The sequence below is a fragment of the Hylobates moloch genome, unplaced genomic scaffold, assembly GCF_009828535.3.
Source record: "Hylobates moloch isolate HMO894 unplaced genomic scaffold, HMol_V3 SCAFFOLD_17, whole genome shotgun sequence".
Lineage (NCBI taxonomy): Eukaryota > Metazoa > Chordata > Mammalia > Primates > Hylobatidae > Hylobates > Hylobates moloch.
In genome coordinates this window covers 42,698,219-42,717,544 of record NW_026652292.1, presented here as the reverse complement: position 1 = coordinate 42,717,544, position 19,326 = coordinate 42,698,219, and the positions used below count along the sequence as shown (strand labels likewise).

The window sequence follows — 19,326 nt, the reverse complement described above, 5'->3', positions numbered from 1 at the left end:
GCCCGGCCGCCCCGTCCGGGAAGTGAGGAGTGCCTCTGCCTGGCCGCCCCATCTGGGAAGAAGTGAGGAGCGTCTCTGCCCGGCCGCCCCGTCTAGGAAGTGAGGAGTGCCTCTGCCCGGCCTCCCCGTCTGGGATGTGGGAAGCGCCTCTGCCCGGCCACCCCGTCTGGGAGGTCTACCACGGAGGCCAGACGCCATGTGGGGGCTGGAAGTGGTGGCTTACGCCTGTAGTCCCAGCACTCTGGGAGGCCGAGGCGGGTTGATCACTTGAGACTAGGAGTTCGAGACCAGCCTGGCCAACATGGCAAAACATATGAAAAATACAACAGACAAACCAACCAACCAACCCAGCGACAACAAAACAGGTCTACCCTGGAGTCATACTCTAATTTTTTCTATTTTCCTCCCTTTCTGATCCTTTATCCCACTTGCTTTTTCTTCCTCTTCCCTCTCCTCCTTCTTTGTCAAATAGAGGATTGAGTTATTATCATTGATCCATAAAAAAAAACCCAACAAAATGCCCCCTACTTAGTTACTTGTCAAGTTCTATTGATTTTACTTCTGTTATTTCTCTTACTTTCTTCTGCAACCACTTCTACTTTTAACACCATAGTTCAAGACCCCTTTCATTCCAGCCCGAACTATGGAACTATGTACAATAACTAAATAGTCTCTGCTCTCAATGTCTTCTCCCTCTATTGTTCAACTACCATATTATTCATCACAATAGCATTTACAACTCTGCAGAAACTGACCCCCGTATTTGTTTTCAGTCTTTCTCTTCCCTCCTCCTCATCATGGGCTCTAATCAAATAGAGCTTCTCACATTCTCCATGTATGTCTCACACAATATACATGTAAAAATATGTTCTCTTGTTTATTGTAAGTTTGGCTGTGATCTTAGTGTTAACTCACATTATATCCTAATTTTCCTTTATTTCTTATGTTTTATTTGTTTCCACAGTTCCCACTGTTGAAGTTCCTTTTCGTTCTTTTGCGACCTGCAGCAACTTATCAAAGTGGATTCTAAAGTCAGTGCAGCTTTCTACATCACCACTGTCCCTTAATATTTTTTTCAAGTATATTATTTCCTTTGAAAAATCTGTATTATAGTGGTTAATACAAAAGTCAAGAAAATATTTCAGATTTATAGGTCAGCTCTACTCACCAAGGGTTCGGCCATTACAACTTCAATTTTCTTTTCAGCTTGAACAGCAAATTCTGCAAACAGGCTCTTGATGACATATTCACCAGGTTTGACATCTGGGTCAATCGTAATGTTTGACATGATGATATTTTTTTTCCCCCAAGTGGAATGAAAGTTGGAAGAAGCACAGTATTTATTCACTTTGCTGACTGGCGCTGAAGCTAAAAGTAAAAGAAACAAAAGAACTCCACTTTAATAATCAACTCAAGAGGTCTACCGTAACTACCCTATTTAATTTGTAAGCTGCCTCTAACCCTCAACCAGTTCTCCCAATCTCCTCTACCATAATCCATTTTGTCTACTTCACTTTTGTCTATTTCTAACATACTAACATATTTATAATTTAATTACATATCATGTATATTATATACTGTTTCTCTCTCCATCCTACTAATGTGAATATAAGAACAGGGATTCTCTTTTGGTTTTTGTTGTTGTTGTTCACAGTAAATCCCAAGTACCTAGAACAATGCCTAGCACAGATTAGATGCACAGTATTTGCTGAATGAATGAACGGATTCTAATCAGATAGTCAAAAATAAAGGAAATAAACAGGTGTGAATAAGTGAAACAGGAATGGGATTGGGGAACTGAAAAACAACACTACTTTGGAAAATATGCTCAGTGAAGACCTCACTGAAGAAGCTACACTTAAACTCAGGCCTAAATGATTTTTAAAATGAGGGAGCAAGACAAAGCACCAGGAACAGAAAACAGAAGACTGAATGTGCACGCTTAAAAAACAAAAAGACCAGTGTGGCTGGAGCTCAAGGGAAGAAGCAGAGGTGGAAGGGGATATGAGATAAGGTCAGAATCAGTAGTCAGGGAGCAAGTCACAGAAGATCTTTAAGAACTTTGTAAGACACCTTATACAAAAATTAATTCAAGATGGATTAAAGACTTACATGTTAGACCTAAAACCATAAAAACCCTAGAAGAAAACCTAGGCAATACCATTCAGGACATAGGCGTGGGCAGACCTCATGTCTAAAACACCAAAAGCAACGGCAACAAAAGCCAAAATTGACAAATGGGATCTCATTAAACTAAAGAGCTTCTGCACAGCAAAAGAAACTACCATCAGAGTGAACAGGCAACCTACAGAATGGGAGAAAATTTTTGCAACCTACTCATCTGACAAAGGGCTAATATCCAGAATCTACAATGAACTCCAACAAATTTACAAGAAAAAAACAAACAACCCCATCAAAAAGTGGGCGAGGACATGAACAGACACTTCTCAAAAGAAGACATTTATGCAGCCAAAAAACACATGAAAAAATGCTCATCATCACTGGCCATCAGAGAAATGCAAATCAAAACCACAATGAGATGCCATCTCACACCAGTTAGAATGGCCATCATTCAAAAGTCAGGAAACAACAGGTGCTGGAGAGGATGTGGAGAAATAGGAACACTTTTACACTGTTGGTGGGACTGTAAACTAGTTCAACCATTGCGGAAGTCAGTGTGGCGATTCCTCAGGGATCTCGAACTAGAAATACCATTTGACCCAGCCATCCCATTACTGGGTATATACCCAAACGACTATAAATCATGCTGCTATAAAGACACATGCATACGTATGTTTATTGCGGCACTATTCACAATAGCAAAGACTTGGAACCAACCCAAATGTCCAACAACGATAGACTGGATTAAGAAAATGTGGCACATATACACCATGGAATACTATGCAGCCATAAAAAATGATGAGTTCATGTCCTTTGTAGGGACATGGATGAAACTGGAAAACATCATTCTCAGTAAACTATCGCAAGGACAAAAAACCAAACACCGCATGTTCTCACTCATAGGTGGGAACTGAACAGTGAGAACTCATGGACACAGGAAGGGGAACATCACACTCCGGGGACTGTTGTGGGGTGGGGGGAGGGGGGAGGGACAGCATTAGGAGATATACCTAATGCTAAATGACGAGTTAATGGGTGCAGCAAACCAACATGGTACGTGGATACATATGTAACAAACCTGCACATTGTGCACATGTACCCTAAAACCTAAAGTATAATAATAAAATTTAAAAAAAAAAAGAACTTTGTAAGAAAATTAATTTCATTCCAAATGCAATTAAAATTCAGTGGAAAGCATTAATATGGAGAAGGATAGGATCTGGCTTTCTCTTTATAAAGATCTCTCTGGCACCTCTGGAGAATGGATTGAAAGAGGGAAAATGTAGACCCAGGGAAGCCATTAACAGAAATCCAGGTGAGGTAATCGCAGCTTGGGCTAAGAGGATGGCAACAGCACAGGAAAAAAAGAAAAGTATTTGAGACTTGTCATATATTAGTGGATTAATCAGTGAGGTGACAGAAAGGAATTAACGATGACTCACAGCATTTTTACTTCAATCACTCAAAGGACAGTGGTGCCATTTACTCAGATGGAGATGACACGGTGCTGGCAAATAGTAACCTGCACCAGCCTTGGCCCCAGAAGAAGACATACCACTGCCTGCTGTGCGGCTTCACCTGCTCTGTTCTTCTGACTGCCTGGGCAGCCTACTTGGCTTCCTACATACAAGTTTTCCAGTCACGTCCATATCGATCCTATATGTTGATATGTCAATCCCATATCCTCTAACTTAGCTTATGTTGCTTTTTTTGGCTTAGAATATTCAGGGAGAATCTGCAAGTGTGTGCTTCTTTACCTTAACCTGAATTCCAGAGACTGCCCTTGAACCCCTTCCTTGAAAGAGGAAGCAGAACACAATTACTTAAACACTGATTTCCTGTGTTTATGTCTATGTGTATATAACTATAGGATAATAAATTTGTTCTAAATACATAAATTCAAAACTTATTAAAATTTTTTGTCAAATTAAAAAAAACTTGCTCTACCACACATAGGTCAAAATACATAAATCTGTAAAAGTAATCTAAAGAATATCACAAACTGGTAATATGATATCTAAAATAAATATCTTTGTATCATACCAAGTTAAAATACATTATGTACTGTATTTTAGAACTAAAATTGTATAACAACTCAAAACAAAAACTCACAGTCCTTTGAACACAGTGTACATTATTTTAAACAATGACCTGTTTGTTTACTATTTCATGATCCAACATTGTGCATTATCAAAGAGGGAATCTGTTAACAAATGTCATTGTGGAAAAAAGAAGAGCTCTCTAATTTTTAAAAAATTATTTTGGATCATTAAGAGTACCATAATTTAACTTAAGGTAGTGGTTACAAACTATATCGTTTCCTTTAATTAAGATTCATAAGGTCATAACAGTTATAAAGTTTCTCTAGCTTTAACTTTACAGTAAATGTAACTAAACAAGAACCTTATAACTAACCTAGGTACTTCAATTCTAAATTTTAACAAAGTAAAAACTTTTAAAATGACATTCTAGCCCTTAAACATTTTTTCTACAAAGAAAAAAACTTTACTTAAAATGACTTCACAAATAACTTGCCTTTACTGTCTTCTACTTTCTTAAAAATAAAGCATAACCAAATATTCCTAGGTATCATAATCGCATACATTAAAAAATTTGCCTATAAAGCCAAAAATTTTAGGCAAACCTTTATTTACAAGTTATCTGTCAAGATACAAATATTTCGTTTGATAACTCAAATTTTTATGAAAAAAGCATGTTTTTGATTAATTTATTTAAATTTTATTTCTTAGTAGGTGTTTAATAAATGTTTGTTGAAATTACTAATATAAAAAAGTAACAATGAACGGATCTACTGATTGAAATTTCAAAATAAATTTCAAATTTTATTTTATTCAAGGTAAATTATTTTTATAATTACTAAACAGAATGCTAAAGAGATCTTTGAAATTACATTATCAGAAAATACCAAATGGCACAGGAAAGTGTTCAAAATACAGCATTAGGTGAGTAAAGATCCTAAGAGTACGTATATAAAACCAAAGTAAAATTAGACAGCAGGAAAAAATATGTGGGCATATAATAAACACACAGTTAATCACTTTTGTTTCTACACACAAAGCTGTGATGAAATCGACTAGAAAAACACCCACACCCCCAAACTGAAACAAGGACGAGGACAAGAACAAGTAAGTTACAAACAATAAAATGGAGGAGGCCAATAATATTTAATTTCATTAATATTCTAAACACAAATAAAACTCAGGTAACATTTTTCATCCATCAAAGTTGTCCCCCTCAACTTTATATTTCATCATAATGTTCAGCCTTGGTAAAGATATGTGAATTCTTTTCATTTTCTGCTAATAGGAGAGAAACAGGGATGATCACTCCAAGCAGAAGAAGAAAAGCTAGCTTTCATATAACTAGATTAACTTGGTATTACCTGACTGCCTGCATTAAATACCTTATATTGCTAAGTTGTAATATTTCTCTACATGCTAACCCAAAATTTTGAAAGATTTATGTAAGCCTATGAGAGAAGGAAGACATAACTGTTAATATAATTCTGAAGATTGCAATTCAAGCATTGAATTACAAACTGGAAAAACCCCATGTCGTATTAAACATAATTGGAATATAAATCTACTAAACTCTAACTGCTAATAATAAGAATAAACAAGACCTGAATAATTAAAATTTGGGAATCTAAAAGCTAGCATTCCTGCTCTGTCTCTTAGATAAAGCTCAAATAAAAACTAAGTATCAGTATTTTTGGATGGCTTCTGCTTTCCATAGCACTGTATTTAGTATATTTAATAAAACAATTGTCTTTTTCATGCTGATGAGGCTCCTAAACCATTATAAAATAAATTTAAATTCAGTCAAAAAGAAGAGACAAGTGAGAAGAGAAATAATGTGTAACTCTTACAATTAGGTGTGTTTGAGCTCATTACAGCAGCAGATCTCAGCTTTTTTCTGACTCCATTCTGTTTTTACACACAACATTCTGAATAGTAACAGCCCTCAAAATACACACTGGTTCTCAACAATTGGGGTATTTCAAAATCCCTACAGGTAGATGTGGTCTAAAATAACCGCAGTGAAGTCTGTGGAAGCTGCCTCTAGCTTCCTCACCCCCAGAGGTCTTTAAGGATTAAAAAAAAAAAATCTTTGGGATACTACCTCATAGACACAAACTTACATATGTACACACATATTATATGCATAGATTTATGCATAGATTTATATAACAGAAATTTTTACATAACATACAATTGCTTAGTATTACAATAATTATTATTTATATACCATATTGGCTAATAATAAAAATTTTGATGACTACCTACAAAAGAAAAAGTAGAAGGTAAAGGCTTTGGAACAAGAACGAAAGTAAAAAATATCTGTGACTTTACAATGAGATACCATCTCACGCCAGTTAGAATGGTAATCATTAAAAAGTCAGGAAACAACAGATGCTGGAGAGGATGTGGAGAAACAGGAATGCTTTTACACTGTTGGTGGGAGTGTAAATTAGTTCAACCATTGTGGAAGACAGTATGGCAATTCCTCAAGGATGTGGAACCAGAAATAACATTTGACTCAGCAATCTCATTACTGGGTATATACCCAAAGGATTATAAATCATTCTACTATAAAGACACATGCACACGTATGTTTATTGTGGCACTGTCCACAATAGCAAAGACTTGGAACCAACCCAAATGCCCATCAATGAAAGACTGAGTAAAGAAAATGTGGCACACGTACACCATGGAATACTCTGCAGCCATAAAAAGGATGTGTTCATGTCCTTTGCAGGGATATGGATGAAGCTGGAAAACATCATTCTCAGCAAACTAACACAAGAACAGAAAACCAAACACTGCATGTTCTCACTCATAAGTGGGAGTTGAACAATGAGAACAAAGGGACACAGGGAGGGGAACATCACACACTGGGGCCTGCTGTGGGGTGGGAGGCTAAGGGAGGGATAGCATTAGGAGAAACACCTAATGTAGACGACGGGTTGATGGGTGCAGCAAACCAACATGGCATGTGTATACCTATGTAACAAACCTGCATGTTCTGCACATATATCCCAGAACTTAAAGTATAGTAAAAAAAAATCTGACTTTAAAAAGCAAACACAAAATTTTTAGTTTAGAAAGCAGGCCTACCCCCCAAGTTAATTCGTGTATATCAACGAGCTTATTCTGAAGTTTATATGGAAAGGCAAACAACCCAGAACAGCCAGCGCAATATTGAAGGAGAAGAAAAATGTCAGAGGACTGACAGGATGTGACTTCAAAAAAGTAATCAAGACAGTATGGTACTGGTTAAAGAATAGACTAACCGATCAATGGTATAGAATAGAGAGCCCAGAAATAGACCCACACAAATACTATCAACTGATCTTTGACAAGGTAGCAAAGGCAATTCAATTAAGAAAGGAGATCTTGCCACAAATAGTGCTGGAACAACTAGAAATCCACGTTAAAAAGAAAAATCTAGATACAGAACTTATACCTTCTGCAAAAATTAACCGAAAATGGATCATAGATCTAGATGTGAAACGCAAAACTATTAAACCCCTAGAAGACAGGAGAAAATCTAAGTGATCTTGGGTTTGGAGGGTGACTTTTTAGATAAACATCGAAACCATGATCCAGGGAAAAAAATTATTAAAATGAAGCCTCAAGCTCTGCAAGACACTATTAAGGGTATGAAAAGACAAGCCACAGATTAGGAGAAAAAAATTGCAAAATACATACTTGATATAAGACTGGTATACAAAATACATAAAGAACTCTTAACACTCAACCACCAGAAAACAAACAACACAAGCAAAAAATGAGCACCAGATTTAATACACCTTACCAGAAGATGACGTACAGACGGCAAACAAGCATATGAAAAGATGTGCAACCTCATATGTCTTCAGGGAATTGCAAATTAAAACAACAATGATACACTACTACATGCTGATTAGAATGACTAATGTCCAAAACTGACAACACCAAATGCTGGTGAGGACACGGAGCAACAAGGACTGTCATTAATTACTGATGGGAATGCAAAATACTACAGACACTTTAAAAGATACTTTGGTTATTTTTTTTCAAAACTAAACATATTCTTACCACATGATCCAGGAAACATGCTCCCTGGTATTTACCCACAGGAGCTGAAGACGTATGTCCACAAAAAACCTGCACATGGTTGCTTATAGCAGCTTTATTCATAATTGTTAAAACTTGGAAGCAACCAAAATGTCATTCAGTAGGTGAATGGATAAATAAACTGTGATATATTCAGACAATGAAATATTATTCAGTGCTAAAAAGAAATGAGCTATCAAGCTACGTAAAGACATGAAGGAATCTTAAGTGTATATTTCTAAGTGAAAGAAGCCAATCTGAAAAGGCTATATACTGTATGACTGCAACTATATGACATTCTGGAGAAGACTGTAGAGTCAATAAAAAGATCAGTGATTACCAGGGCTTGGGAGAAGGGAGCAATAATAGGTAGAACACAGGATTTTTAGGGCAGTGAAACTCCTCTGTAGGACAGTATATGGTGGATACATGTCATTATACATCTGTCAAAACCTACAGAATGTGCAACCCAAAGAGTTAACTGGAATGTAAACTTTAGTTAATAATAATGTTTCAATATCGTTTCATCAATGGTGACAAACATACCACACTAAAAGGCAGAAACTGGGAGTGGAGAGAGGGTATGCGAGAACTCTCTACTTTCTACTCAAGTTTTCTGTAAACCTGAAATTATGCTAAAAGATAAAGCTGATTAATTTACAAAAGAAAAGCCAAAGAAAAGAATAACAAGCTATCCTATCCCTGTCAGCCAGAACCAAAGTGCCTGGGAAGAGTGAAAATAAAAACAGCTCAAGCTGGAGCTGTAAACAGTGACATACTTGGATCACACTCAAAGACAGGAAGCAGTTTACAAGTCAATTAAAAGGAAAATGCCAAAAACACGAATCAGCTTATATGGTAGACAGATTAAAAGCAGTAAACAGAAAAAGCAAAATCAGTATTGGGGAATAACAGCAAACAGCAAATTTCAACTTCTGGTGAGGCCAGTTGAATTGGTGACAGTACCAGACCTTTCAACTACCTATCCAGAGGAAAACTGTACATTTGAAAGCAACTAATGTGAAGAGGAAAAAAGGAAATATAAGTAATGTGTATGCTGTGTGTGTTGAGAGGTGTAATCAGAAAATATCATTTGATGCACAGATACAGCTTATCAAGAGCAGACAGTGGGCTTTAGAAGGCAAGGATACCTCAAAATTCCTCCATGTTAGTGAAAAGCATACGAGATGCTGTTTATTTCCAATGGGAACAAAATATAATTTAATATATAAAATATTATCTTTTTAGTCTAACAAATCTATTCTTATTTCAAGTAATATGCTGGTAAATGGCTCTCTTAAAAACAAAAGAAAACAAAAGGCAGGAGAGAGGGTCCCAATTTGTAGCCTTTGCCAATATCCCTGGTATAAATATTCACACCCCAGAGGCTCTTAAGCCACTAATGGCTTAACGACTGGCTTGTAGGAATTAGATCCAGAACATCACTCCTAGTTATAGTGCATTTATGATGAAGAAACTGACTCCAAATTAAAGCTACTGTCACGTGGGAGTGGCAGCACTGGAACACAAACTTGCATCCTGGTTGCTAAGAACTTTCCCATCAATAACTTTATTTCTTCCATAATTACCAAATGCAGATGGATCCTTCTCTCCTTTAAAGGTCCAAATTCTTATCATACTGTTTGCTTAAAATAAATATTTCCCAAGTCTAATATTTTGGTTATATCTTCTAATTCATTTGCACAAAAAGAGCAAAAAAGTTTCCCCATTTTGATTAACTACTTACCTATATTTTAACTCTTTTTAAGTTCGCTTTATTTGTTCCATTTAAATTTGTCATCCAATTGTAACTTATTTGAGCTACTGATATGAAATAAAGATTTTATCTTTTTTCCTCAATATTTAATCAATTTTCTTGGGTTCGTTTACTGAAATTCTGTCACTGATTTTACTCACTATCATAAACTAAATCCATACTCAAATATGCTTTTCTGGGCTTTCTATTCTGCTCATTAAAAATCTGTGTTTGTGTTAGTACCAGACTTTTTATTGTCACAGCTTTATAATAGGTTTTATTATTTGTAGAGACAAATATTCCTATGTATTCACCATCTTCAGCTATTGTCACTAATACTTTCAAGCTTATGCATGCCTTCACAAACTTACTTGAAAAAAACTTGACATCTTTATATTATAAAACTTCTTGTCTAGTATCTGACACACTTCCATTAACTCGTCTTCTTTTGGGTACCTAGAGAAAAAAATGTATACTTTCCTTCAGAGGAGAGACCTAATTCTTATTAATTCTATTCCCAAATACTTTATGTTTCTATTTTGTGCAAATGAAATCATTTTCCCTCAGTATCCAGTTCAATGTTTTTGCTTCTGGTTCCATTTCAATGGACAGAAAAATTATTACTTCTGCTTGTTCTTTGGACAGCTGTCCCTAAAATGTTTATTTATCCTAAACTATTCTTATTGAAAAGAGTTTCTAAACATAGAAGTCCTATGACATCTTTGGCATATGTCCAATGTTTTTTACTTGAAGTCTACTACAGAAATATCACTTATTATAAAGCTCAAGAAAAATGACCTATCATCCAAATAATCCATTATTCACTCAGCTATAGTTTCCTTGAGGTTATTATTTTCTTGTGCTTTTTTGGTAATCTTCGGGAGCTCAGCTAAGAAACTATTCTAAAAACCTAGAGATAATGAGGTATCTTAAAAATGTGCATGGACCTGGGAGCCAGAAGACAAGGGCTCTAGACTTGACTTGGCTACTCATGATCGTTATAATCTTGGTCAAATTTAACCTCTTTTGCTTCCCTTCTAGCAAATGAACAAGCTGAATTATATTGCTACCATGAGTATGTGTAAGAAGCAACAAGAATGTTCTTTTCATTTTTGTTCTCCACTCTTCCCCTGATATAAATATTCACTGCCAGTGAAAAAGCTGTTGTGGCTGACTTTTCTCCTCTAGCAGGAAATGGACCTGCGAATCAACATAAAATAGTCCTGTAAACACCAGAATCCTGCAGGACCTCATCCAGCAAACATACCTGGACCCAGGGACTGGGGGAGGTTGACAACTGAGTAGAGATATGTAGCCCTTTTCTCTGACTGCTGTGAAGCTGAGCAGAATCGAAATAGATGGGCTGAGTCCTCTGTAGCTCAGAGGCTGTGAGATGATGAGAAAAGACAAGAAGCAAAGGGGCTCCCTCCTACTATCTTAACAGGCTGTTAACTGCTGCTAACTTAGGCTGCTTCCCTTCCATCACTCTTGGGATTACTTCTTAAAAGACGGTAGCAGTCTGACCTACACTCAATTAGCAAACAAAGTAATATAACTGTATACCTAATGGTATCCAGCAGCCAGAGACAAAGAAAACAAATAAAATATTTAACAAACAGCAGCAGCAAATAAGATAGGCTTCAAAACAAACCTATTTCGATTAAAAACAGAAACTGAAATGCTGATTTTTGCCTTGCTATTCAACACCATCTATAAGTAAATGCAATAATATTAAAAAATTAAATCATTGTTACAAATATTTAAAAAGACATGAAACTTTATTAACTAGCAATAATCACCTAGAAATAGAAATTGATTTAAAAAAAACTTCTATCCACAAAAATAAAATCGGTGGAAATAAATTTAATAAGAAAAGCATAGGACTTTATATAGAGGAAAGGACAAGCGCTTCCTAATATAAAAGAAGATATAAAAGAAGATCTGAACATGTGGAAAGACATAGTCATAGATGGAAGGATTTATCATAAGTGTCAATTTTCATAAAATTAATATATTAATTAGCACAGCTCCAACTAAATTTTTTTTTTTTGACATGGAGTTTCGTTCTTACTGTCCAGGTTGGAGTGCAATAGCACGATCTCGGCTCACTGCAACCTCTGCTTCCCAGGATCAAGCAATTCTTCTGCCTCAGCGTCCCAAGTAGCTGGGATTACAGGCATGCACCACCACGCTGGCTAATTTTGTATTTTTAGTAGAGACAGGTTTTCTCCATGTTGGTCAGGCTGATCTCGAACTCCCGACCTCAGGTGATCTGCCTGCCTCAGCCTCCCAAAGTGATGGGATTACAGGCGTGAGCCACCACGCCTGGCAAGCCAACTAAAATTTTGATACTGTTTGTCTAGGTTTATTGGATAGATCTATATTACAGTATACATGGAAGAAGAAACACTCAAGAAAAGCCAAAGAAATTACTTTAAAAAATACAAAGAATATTATTTGAAATTAACTATAATCAGAACATAACTATAATCAAGACATATATCAGAACATAATATGATTATATCAGAACATAATATAATAATAATCAACTCAGTAGACATAAGTGTAGATAAATCAGATAATTGTAAAAAAAAAAAACAAAAACAGTACCCCCTGCATTCCAGGGTAAGAATTCACATGGGCAAAATTAGAAGGGAAAAGATTATCTAGTAAAACTATTGAAACATCTGGCCATTCATCTAAAGAAAAAAATAAATATACTATACTCAAAAACCAAAGTCCATCAGATTCCAAACCTGACTGGATAAAACAAACAAACAAAAAAACCAATGTCCAGATGGACATGAAGTTGAAAATTCATTTTTCAAAACCTTAGAAGAAATTAGGAATCTTCTTATATAATCAAGGGGTGAAAAGACCTGTAGCCTAGAGAGCAAACCCAAAATTATATATTTTTTAAAGATAAATGCATTTAACCAAATACAAATTTAAAATATTTAGGGTAAATGATACCATAAATAAGACAAAGTTGGAGAAATATTTATAATGTAGATGACAGAAAATAGAACACATTCAAAGAGCTCTTACAAAATAACAAGAAAAAGGCAACACAATAAAGAAAAGGTGCCAAAAGATATACATAAGCAATTCACATTGCAAGTCTAAAAAGCCAACAGGCATATGAAAAAATGTTCAAACAGTGTACCCAGAAAATGCAAATTAAACCAGCAATGAGCTTTCATTTTATACATATATCAGACTGGCAAATACTAAAAAGAATGCTTATATCACCTACTGCAGGTAAGGTACAGGGAAATGAAACACTTAACACAGCGCTGATAAAAAGGTAATGCCCAGCTAAGTACAGTGCTGTGGAGAAGGTGTTCTTACAAAGGATAAATATTCTGGCCCCTAGAACAGGGCATAAATTTCTTTGATCTTCAGGCTCTCTGTGCAACCTTCTGATAATAATTCAGCTTTGTATGAGCTTATCCCACAAGGAGAGCAAAGGATGGGCTGCCAACTCCAGCATTACTATCCACTTGGCATATTTCTCACTGTAAATTAGTACATTGGCAAACATACAAGAATTTGTCTGTCATATTCTTTTGATGATTCCACCCCCAGAAAAGATTTCATATATACTCTCAGCATTCTGACAATGCTAAGCTTTCTGACTTGACCCTGAACTTTGCTGGCCATCTCTGGCCATACCTTAAGTCAGAATCAAAATCTTTGGAATGGGGCCCAGGCATGTGTATGTTTTTGAAAGCTCCCCAGGCTGATTCTAACATGCAGCCAGGGTTGTGAACTATTGCCTTACCCTATTCTTCTAAAATGGAACAGTTGGCTCTATACAATAATTTTACTTAAAGTTGATTGTGATCATTAAAGTTTCAAAAGCACCATAAATAAGGAAACCTGTAATTATAATATCACAAATAATAGCCATCAAGTAATTCTATTCCAACCATACTAAAGCCCTACACATCAAATCATGGCCATACAATGCCCTTGCACTCTACATAAAAACACACTACTAACCTTATCTTCAACGATATTACTAAGGCTATGTTACTGAATCATCTTCTTATTTTCCTCCATATAGTCTCCCTATAATAAAATTTACTCATTCAGATATTGTTCCAAAATCATGTAAAGCTTATTTTAAAGAAAAAAGGATCGACTTAATGCATCAAATGTAAGTCTGTATTTGTTATTTCATTACTATATTGCATGATAATGGATATTATTAATAATTCATTCCTCATTTTTTATGAATGCCTTGACTAACTACTTTCTGTATCATATATCAATAATGTAACTGAAAATACAGCTTATAAAACAATTCACAAGATTTTCTATGACATTTACAAGTCATTACCTTCTGGGAAGAACAGGTCTGACAATTTGGAAATTCTCTTCTACAGCCTTCCCTATGCAAATGAATTTCTCTTTAATTACCTTTCTGCAAAAACCCTTAAAACTTTTATCATTTAGCAAAATTTTAAAAATTGGAAAATAGCATGCTTAATGAAAACCAACTAATAGATCTAAAATTGTCAAAAATGCCATCAAACAGGCAATGTCCTGTGGTATCACACAGACTAAGAAGAATAACCAAAAAAACATGACCCATTCTTATCCTGCAAAAGGCTAGCAAACTTGTCTTATCAATGTGACAATGCAACTGCAAACAGTTACTTCCAGAAAAGAAGACTAAGAGTTTGACCAGTAGTGGAATAGGCCAGAAACCAGTGACTTGAGACTCTGGCACAGGCTATGCCTATAATAGGCAAGATAGCTGTCAGGTATCATATTTAAAATATTAAGCAATCAGTACAGAGGGGCTATCAGAAGAGCTATAGCCAGGATGCCTAATGACTGAATACCAGCATTGTTGGAGGTCATAAGGTATCTAATTATGGAGGCAGAAGACAGTACCTAGAGAATATGATAACAGGTAAAAAGCACCAGGATGGTCCAGCAGAACAGCAGATGTTATCCTGGCAAACAGATGAATAATGCAAAGTCTATGAACAGGAAATATATACACACGCAGCTAGGGAGGTGGGTTTAATCAACAAAAAGGTATGTCAGCAGAACTTCATTCTCTTCAAGATCAGAGCAGGGTTCTACATTTGAAGGAAATGGGATACCAAAGTTTGATAAGGAAAGGCTCAGGAAAGAAGAGATACCAATAATTACAGATGGAGGCTTTGACACAAGAATGGGTAGCCGAGATACTACAACTGAAGATCAAAGTCAGATACAAATTTGTAGTGAGGTTGGGCTGATGGTAAGTCACTTGAACTAATGAACTAGGGTTGTCCCAAACTCCCCATCTTAGCACAGGATAGGACCCAGGGCCTGCTATAAGACTGAGTCTATACATGAGTATTGCAGCAGGTACAGAGAATGGTCATGACAGACATGTTAGTAAAACAGAGGGTCAAATTTAACACAGATATTATTCTGGCCTGTTTGCGTATTCTCAGTCACCTGGCCCATTTGGATACTCTCAGTCACCCATGAATATTGTGACCATCTGTGTTGGATTTTCTTGATTTTGAATCTCATTAGTAAACTATGTATTTAATATTTATCAATAAAAAATTTTAAAGCAAATTGTGAAACCCAAATACTTAATGAGTCCGATAATCAGCTGTACTTCTCACAACACTAAATGTTTAGTCTCGAAAATGAAATGTCTCCTTTCTCAAATGAGGTGAACCTAGCTTAAGAAGTTAGAATTAAAAAAGCAAAACAAAACAAAAAAGATAAAGCAGGCCCATGACTCTAAATCCAATGACACCTGGAGCTAGAAATCCCACTTTTCAGGGACCATCATGAAAAGTTCACGTTGTTTACTTAATGTACAATGAGTTGGCTTTCTTGTCCAGGATCCACTTCTCAAAGCAGACAAATTTATCTGAGGGATGATAAGAGTATTCTGACAATAAGCAATAGGTGATTCTTTTCCGCTATGACCAACATTAACTCTCAACAGATACATTTCTGAAACTGATGTCAATGAGAACGTAAATGACCCTACAAAATTAGTTGTGCAAACAGCTAGTTAAAAATTTCCTTTACCTCCTGTACCTAACCCAAGACCTATTTTTCCTACCTCTTAAATATTTCCCATCACTATGATGAGCTAATATTTTGTAAAGTGCTTAGAAGAGTACCTACACATGTCGTAGGTATTATATACTTGTTTGCTAAATAAATAACATTTCTTCCATTTGTTCAACCTTTATCTCACATACAGTCTATTTCAATAGCATCCTAACTTGTCTCCTGGCACCACCCCAAAGACAGAAACTTGATGAAATCACCCCAATCACTGTTGCAAAGCCCATCAATGGTTACCTATTTATTTTAGGATTAAGACCAAAATCCATAACAAGGTTTTTGCTATTCTACTGGTCTAGCCCTTGCTTAACTTTCCAGCTTCATTCCCACCATGCTCTCCACAGCTCTCTGCTCCAGCCAAACCGGCCATTCCCTCCAGCCTCTAGCACTTGATATCCCTTCTGCCCACCCACGTATCTCCCAAACTGTTAACTATTTCTTCCTTCAGATCTTGCTAAAGTATCACTTGATCAGGGAAGCCTTCAAATGAAATATGAAGGAGTAGAGAAAGTTAGCTAAAGAATTTGGGTGTGAGATTTTCTGGGGGGTGAGGGAGTGCTCTTAGTGTTCTTTTGCTTATCTGAGCCCCAATTTACTACTCTATAAAACAGCAATTTACCAACTGAAGAATGGATAAACAAATTGTGATATATCCATACAATGGAACATTATTCAATGCATGTAATGACATAAATGAACCTTGGAAATACAGTACGTGTAAGAACCCTGTCACAAAAGAACACCCATTGTATGATTCCATGTATATGAAATGTCCAGAATAGACAAATCCGTAGTGACAGAAAGTAGAATGAGTATGAGGTTTCTTTTTTAGATAATGAAAACATTCTGCAATTAGATACTGGTGATAGTTGTACAATTTTGGAATACACTAAAAACCATCAAGTTGAATACTTTATGAATTTTATAGTATGTGAATCTCACAATAAAGTTGCTATTTTGAAAAACAGCAAAAATATTCCTCTTCAGATTTTCATGCTGATGGTTACAAGAGATTTAATGTATGTGCATATGTGAGTATACACAGATACGTGTGCAAACACATACGATAGGTACTTACCACAATACCAGACCTATAAATACTTCAACAAATGGTATTATTTCAATCAAATAACACGCAGATTTTAACTGAAATTTAGATGAATATATAATGTGCTTTTTGGGGTTGGCTTTTACTATTTTTACAATCCAAAAAAAAATCTGAGTATTAAAAACAGTTTATGAACTTTTCTCATTGTGCAAAAATGCAAGTAATCTATGCAAATATAGTTTCTTAACATACCATATCTTATTCACATTTTAACTTATAAAATTATGGTTTAAGAAGGTCAATCTATTTTATGTCTATGATAAAAACTAAACTCTTTGAAACACCAGCTCTCATAAAAGTATGTATGCAAAATAAATTCTATAAATTAATATGCTTACAAGAGGTATTATATGGACAGCAAACGCATCTGTGATCTTAGCATTACATGAACAGATCTCAGTACTGAGTCTTGCTTTGTCTTATCAATTTTAGGGAACTAAGCCAATCTTTTAAATGATAACATCCTCACGACACAGCTGGTTTAACAGAATGTTCCTGATTCAGTTTTTAAAAGAAGTAATGCCTAAAACTGTTGGCACAAAGACAAAATCCTGAATTTAGGCCATATGAATGTCACTTCATTGTTGTTACTGAAAGAAATAAGCTCAACTATAATCAAACTTCAGCAGCACTGCATCAACATTCTGCCAGCTAAGCAGGCCCTGAAACCAGAGGGCCTCTAGCGACTAATATAAAAAGTAGCATTTAACATTAATACAAAGCACGCAAATGCATCTTATAAATAAGAAACACTATTATAATTAATGAACTATAATAATATGCACTGCTTTTAAGTTATGTTCAATGACAAAACCCATAGATTTTTTTCTTTTTCTTTTTTCTTCAGGAGGGTAGGGGCAACATTTGAAATATATAATTTATTTAATGAAAAAAAAATTTTCATTTCTTTTTTTATAAAGGCTGTTAATAAATCAAGTTTTCCTCTGTCCTTTCCAAGAAATTCACTAAATAAAATGTTATGAAAATTTATTTTTTTAATCACTAAAAAATCATTTTATGCATTCCTACTTCAGGAATTGTTCCCCGAGAGACATCAGTAGCATAATATTAATAATCAAATTATAAAAGGGGTCATATATTTATGGTTCTACCTTCTTTTCTATTATAAATTCATCCCAACAAAAATTATTGCAGCCCTACCCAATATCTTACTTGTCTGCACATTTACCAGAGCTTAAATAAGCATTAAATACACAAAGAACAAAAAGACAATGAACCAATACCCTTCGGAAGCTTACACTCAAGTAGCAGAGAAAGAATGAACAAGATGATGAGTTTTATGATGCAATGATGTTTAAAGTGAAGAAGGGAACAGATGAAACATTAACTATGTGGCTGACTAAAGGAAGAATAGGTCTTGAAAGAGGAGTAAAAATCATTGCGATGCAGGCAGACAGATGACGGGGTACATTCCAGGCAAAGGTAGCAGCAAATATGAAGGCACAGAATGCTTCCAGAACTGGCAAAGCATGGTGAGAACGGAGACAGGCAAAATGAGCAGAGGCTAGATGATGAAAGGCCTCCTCCCACAGGAGACAGAAAGTCTGTGAGGTAAGGAGGGGAGGGACATGAAGAGCCAGCCTTTAAAAGGAACCCTTATCAGCAATGTGGAAGATGCAAACAGGACCAATACGGAAGCTGTGGCAATATTCCAGGTGATCATGAAGAGAGGCCTGAACTAGGACAGTGGCTGTGGAGAGAGAGACTACGGAAATTTGAGTAGGCAGAATGGCAAGTTGTGGTCAAGGACCGAAAGGGGCTGGGGTGAAAGAGGCGTAGTAACCAACCTCTGGTTTCTGGCTTGTGGAGACTGTGGATATCAGTACTGCCTACCATCATGGAGAGCATCCTATCATTCAAAACCAAACTCAGAAAAATCCCTTTCCCTCTTAAGTCTCCACTGACCCTGTAGTTCAATGTGATTCCTTCTTATTTTTTGTGTTTCCTTCTGTCACTCAGGCTGGAGTACAGTGGCATGAACAGGGCTCCTGGGCTCAAGCAATCCTCTCACACCTCAGCCTCCTGAGTAGCTGGGACCACACGCACCACATCTGGGTGTGTGTGTGTGTGTGTGTGTGTGTGTGTGTGTGTGTGTGTGTGTG

At 36.0% G+C, this 19,326-nt stretch overlaps 1 protein-coding gene across 1 annotated transcript in view; it reads right to left on the bottom strand.

The window, feature by feature from the left end:
• FRYL (FRY like transcription coactivator) overlaps nucleotides 1-19,326 on the bottom strand; it is a 219,195-nt gene that overhangs the window by 139,944 nt on the left and 59,925 nt on the right. Inside the window, exon 2 of the mRNA XM_058430216.1 lies at nucleotides 1,169-1,368. Within this exon, the coding sequence (XP_058286199.1) occupies nucleotides 1,169-1,288 (120 nt within the window). The 5' untranslated portion in view covers nucleotides 1,289-1,368. The remainder of the gene's footprint in view (nucleotides 1-1,168; nucleotides 1,369-19,326) is intronic.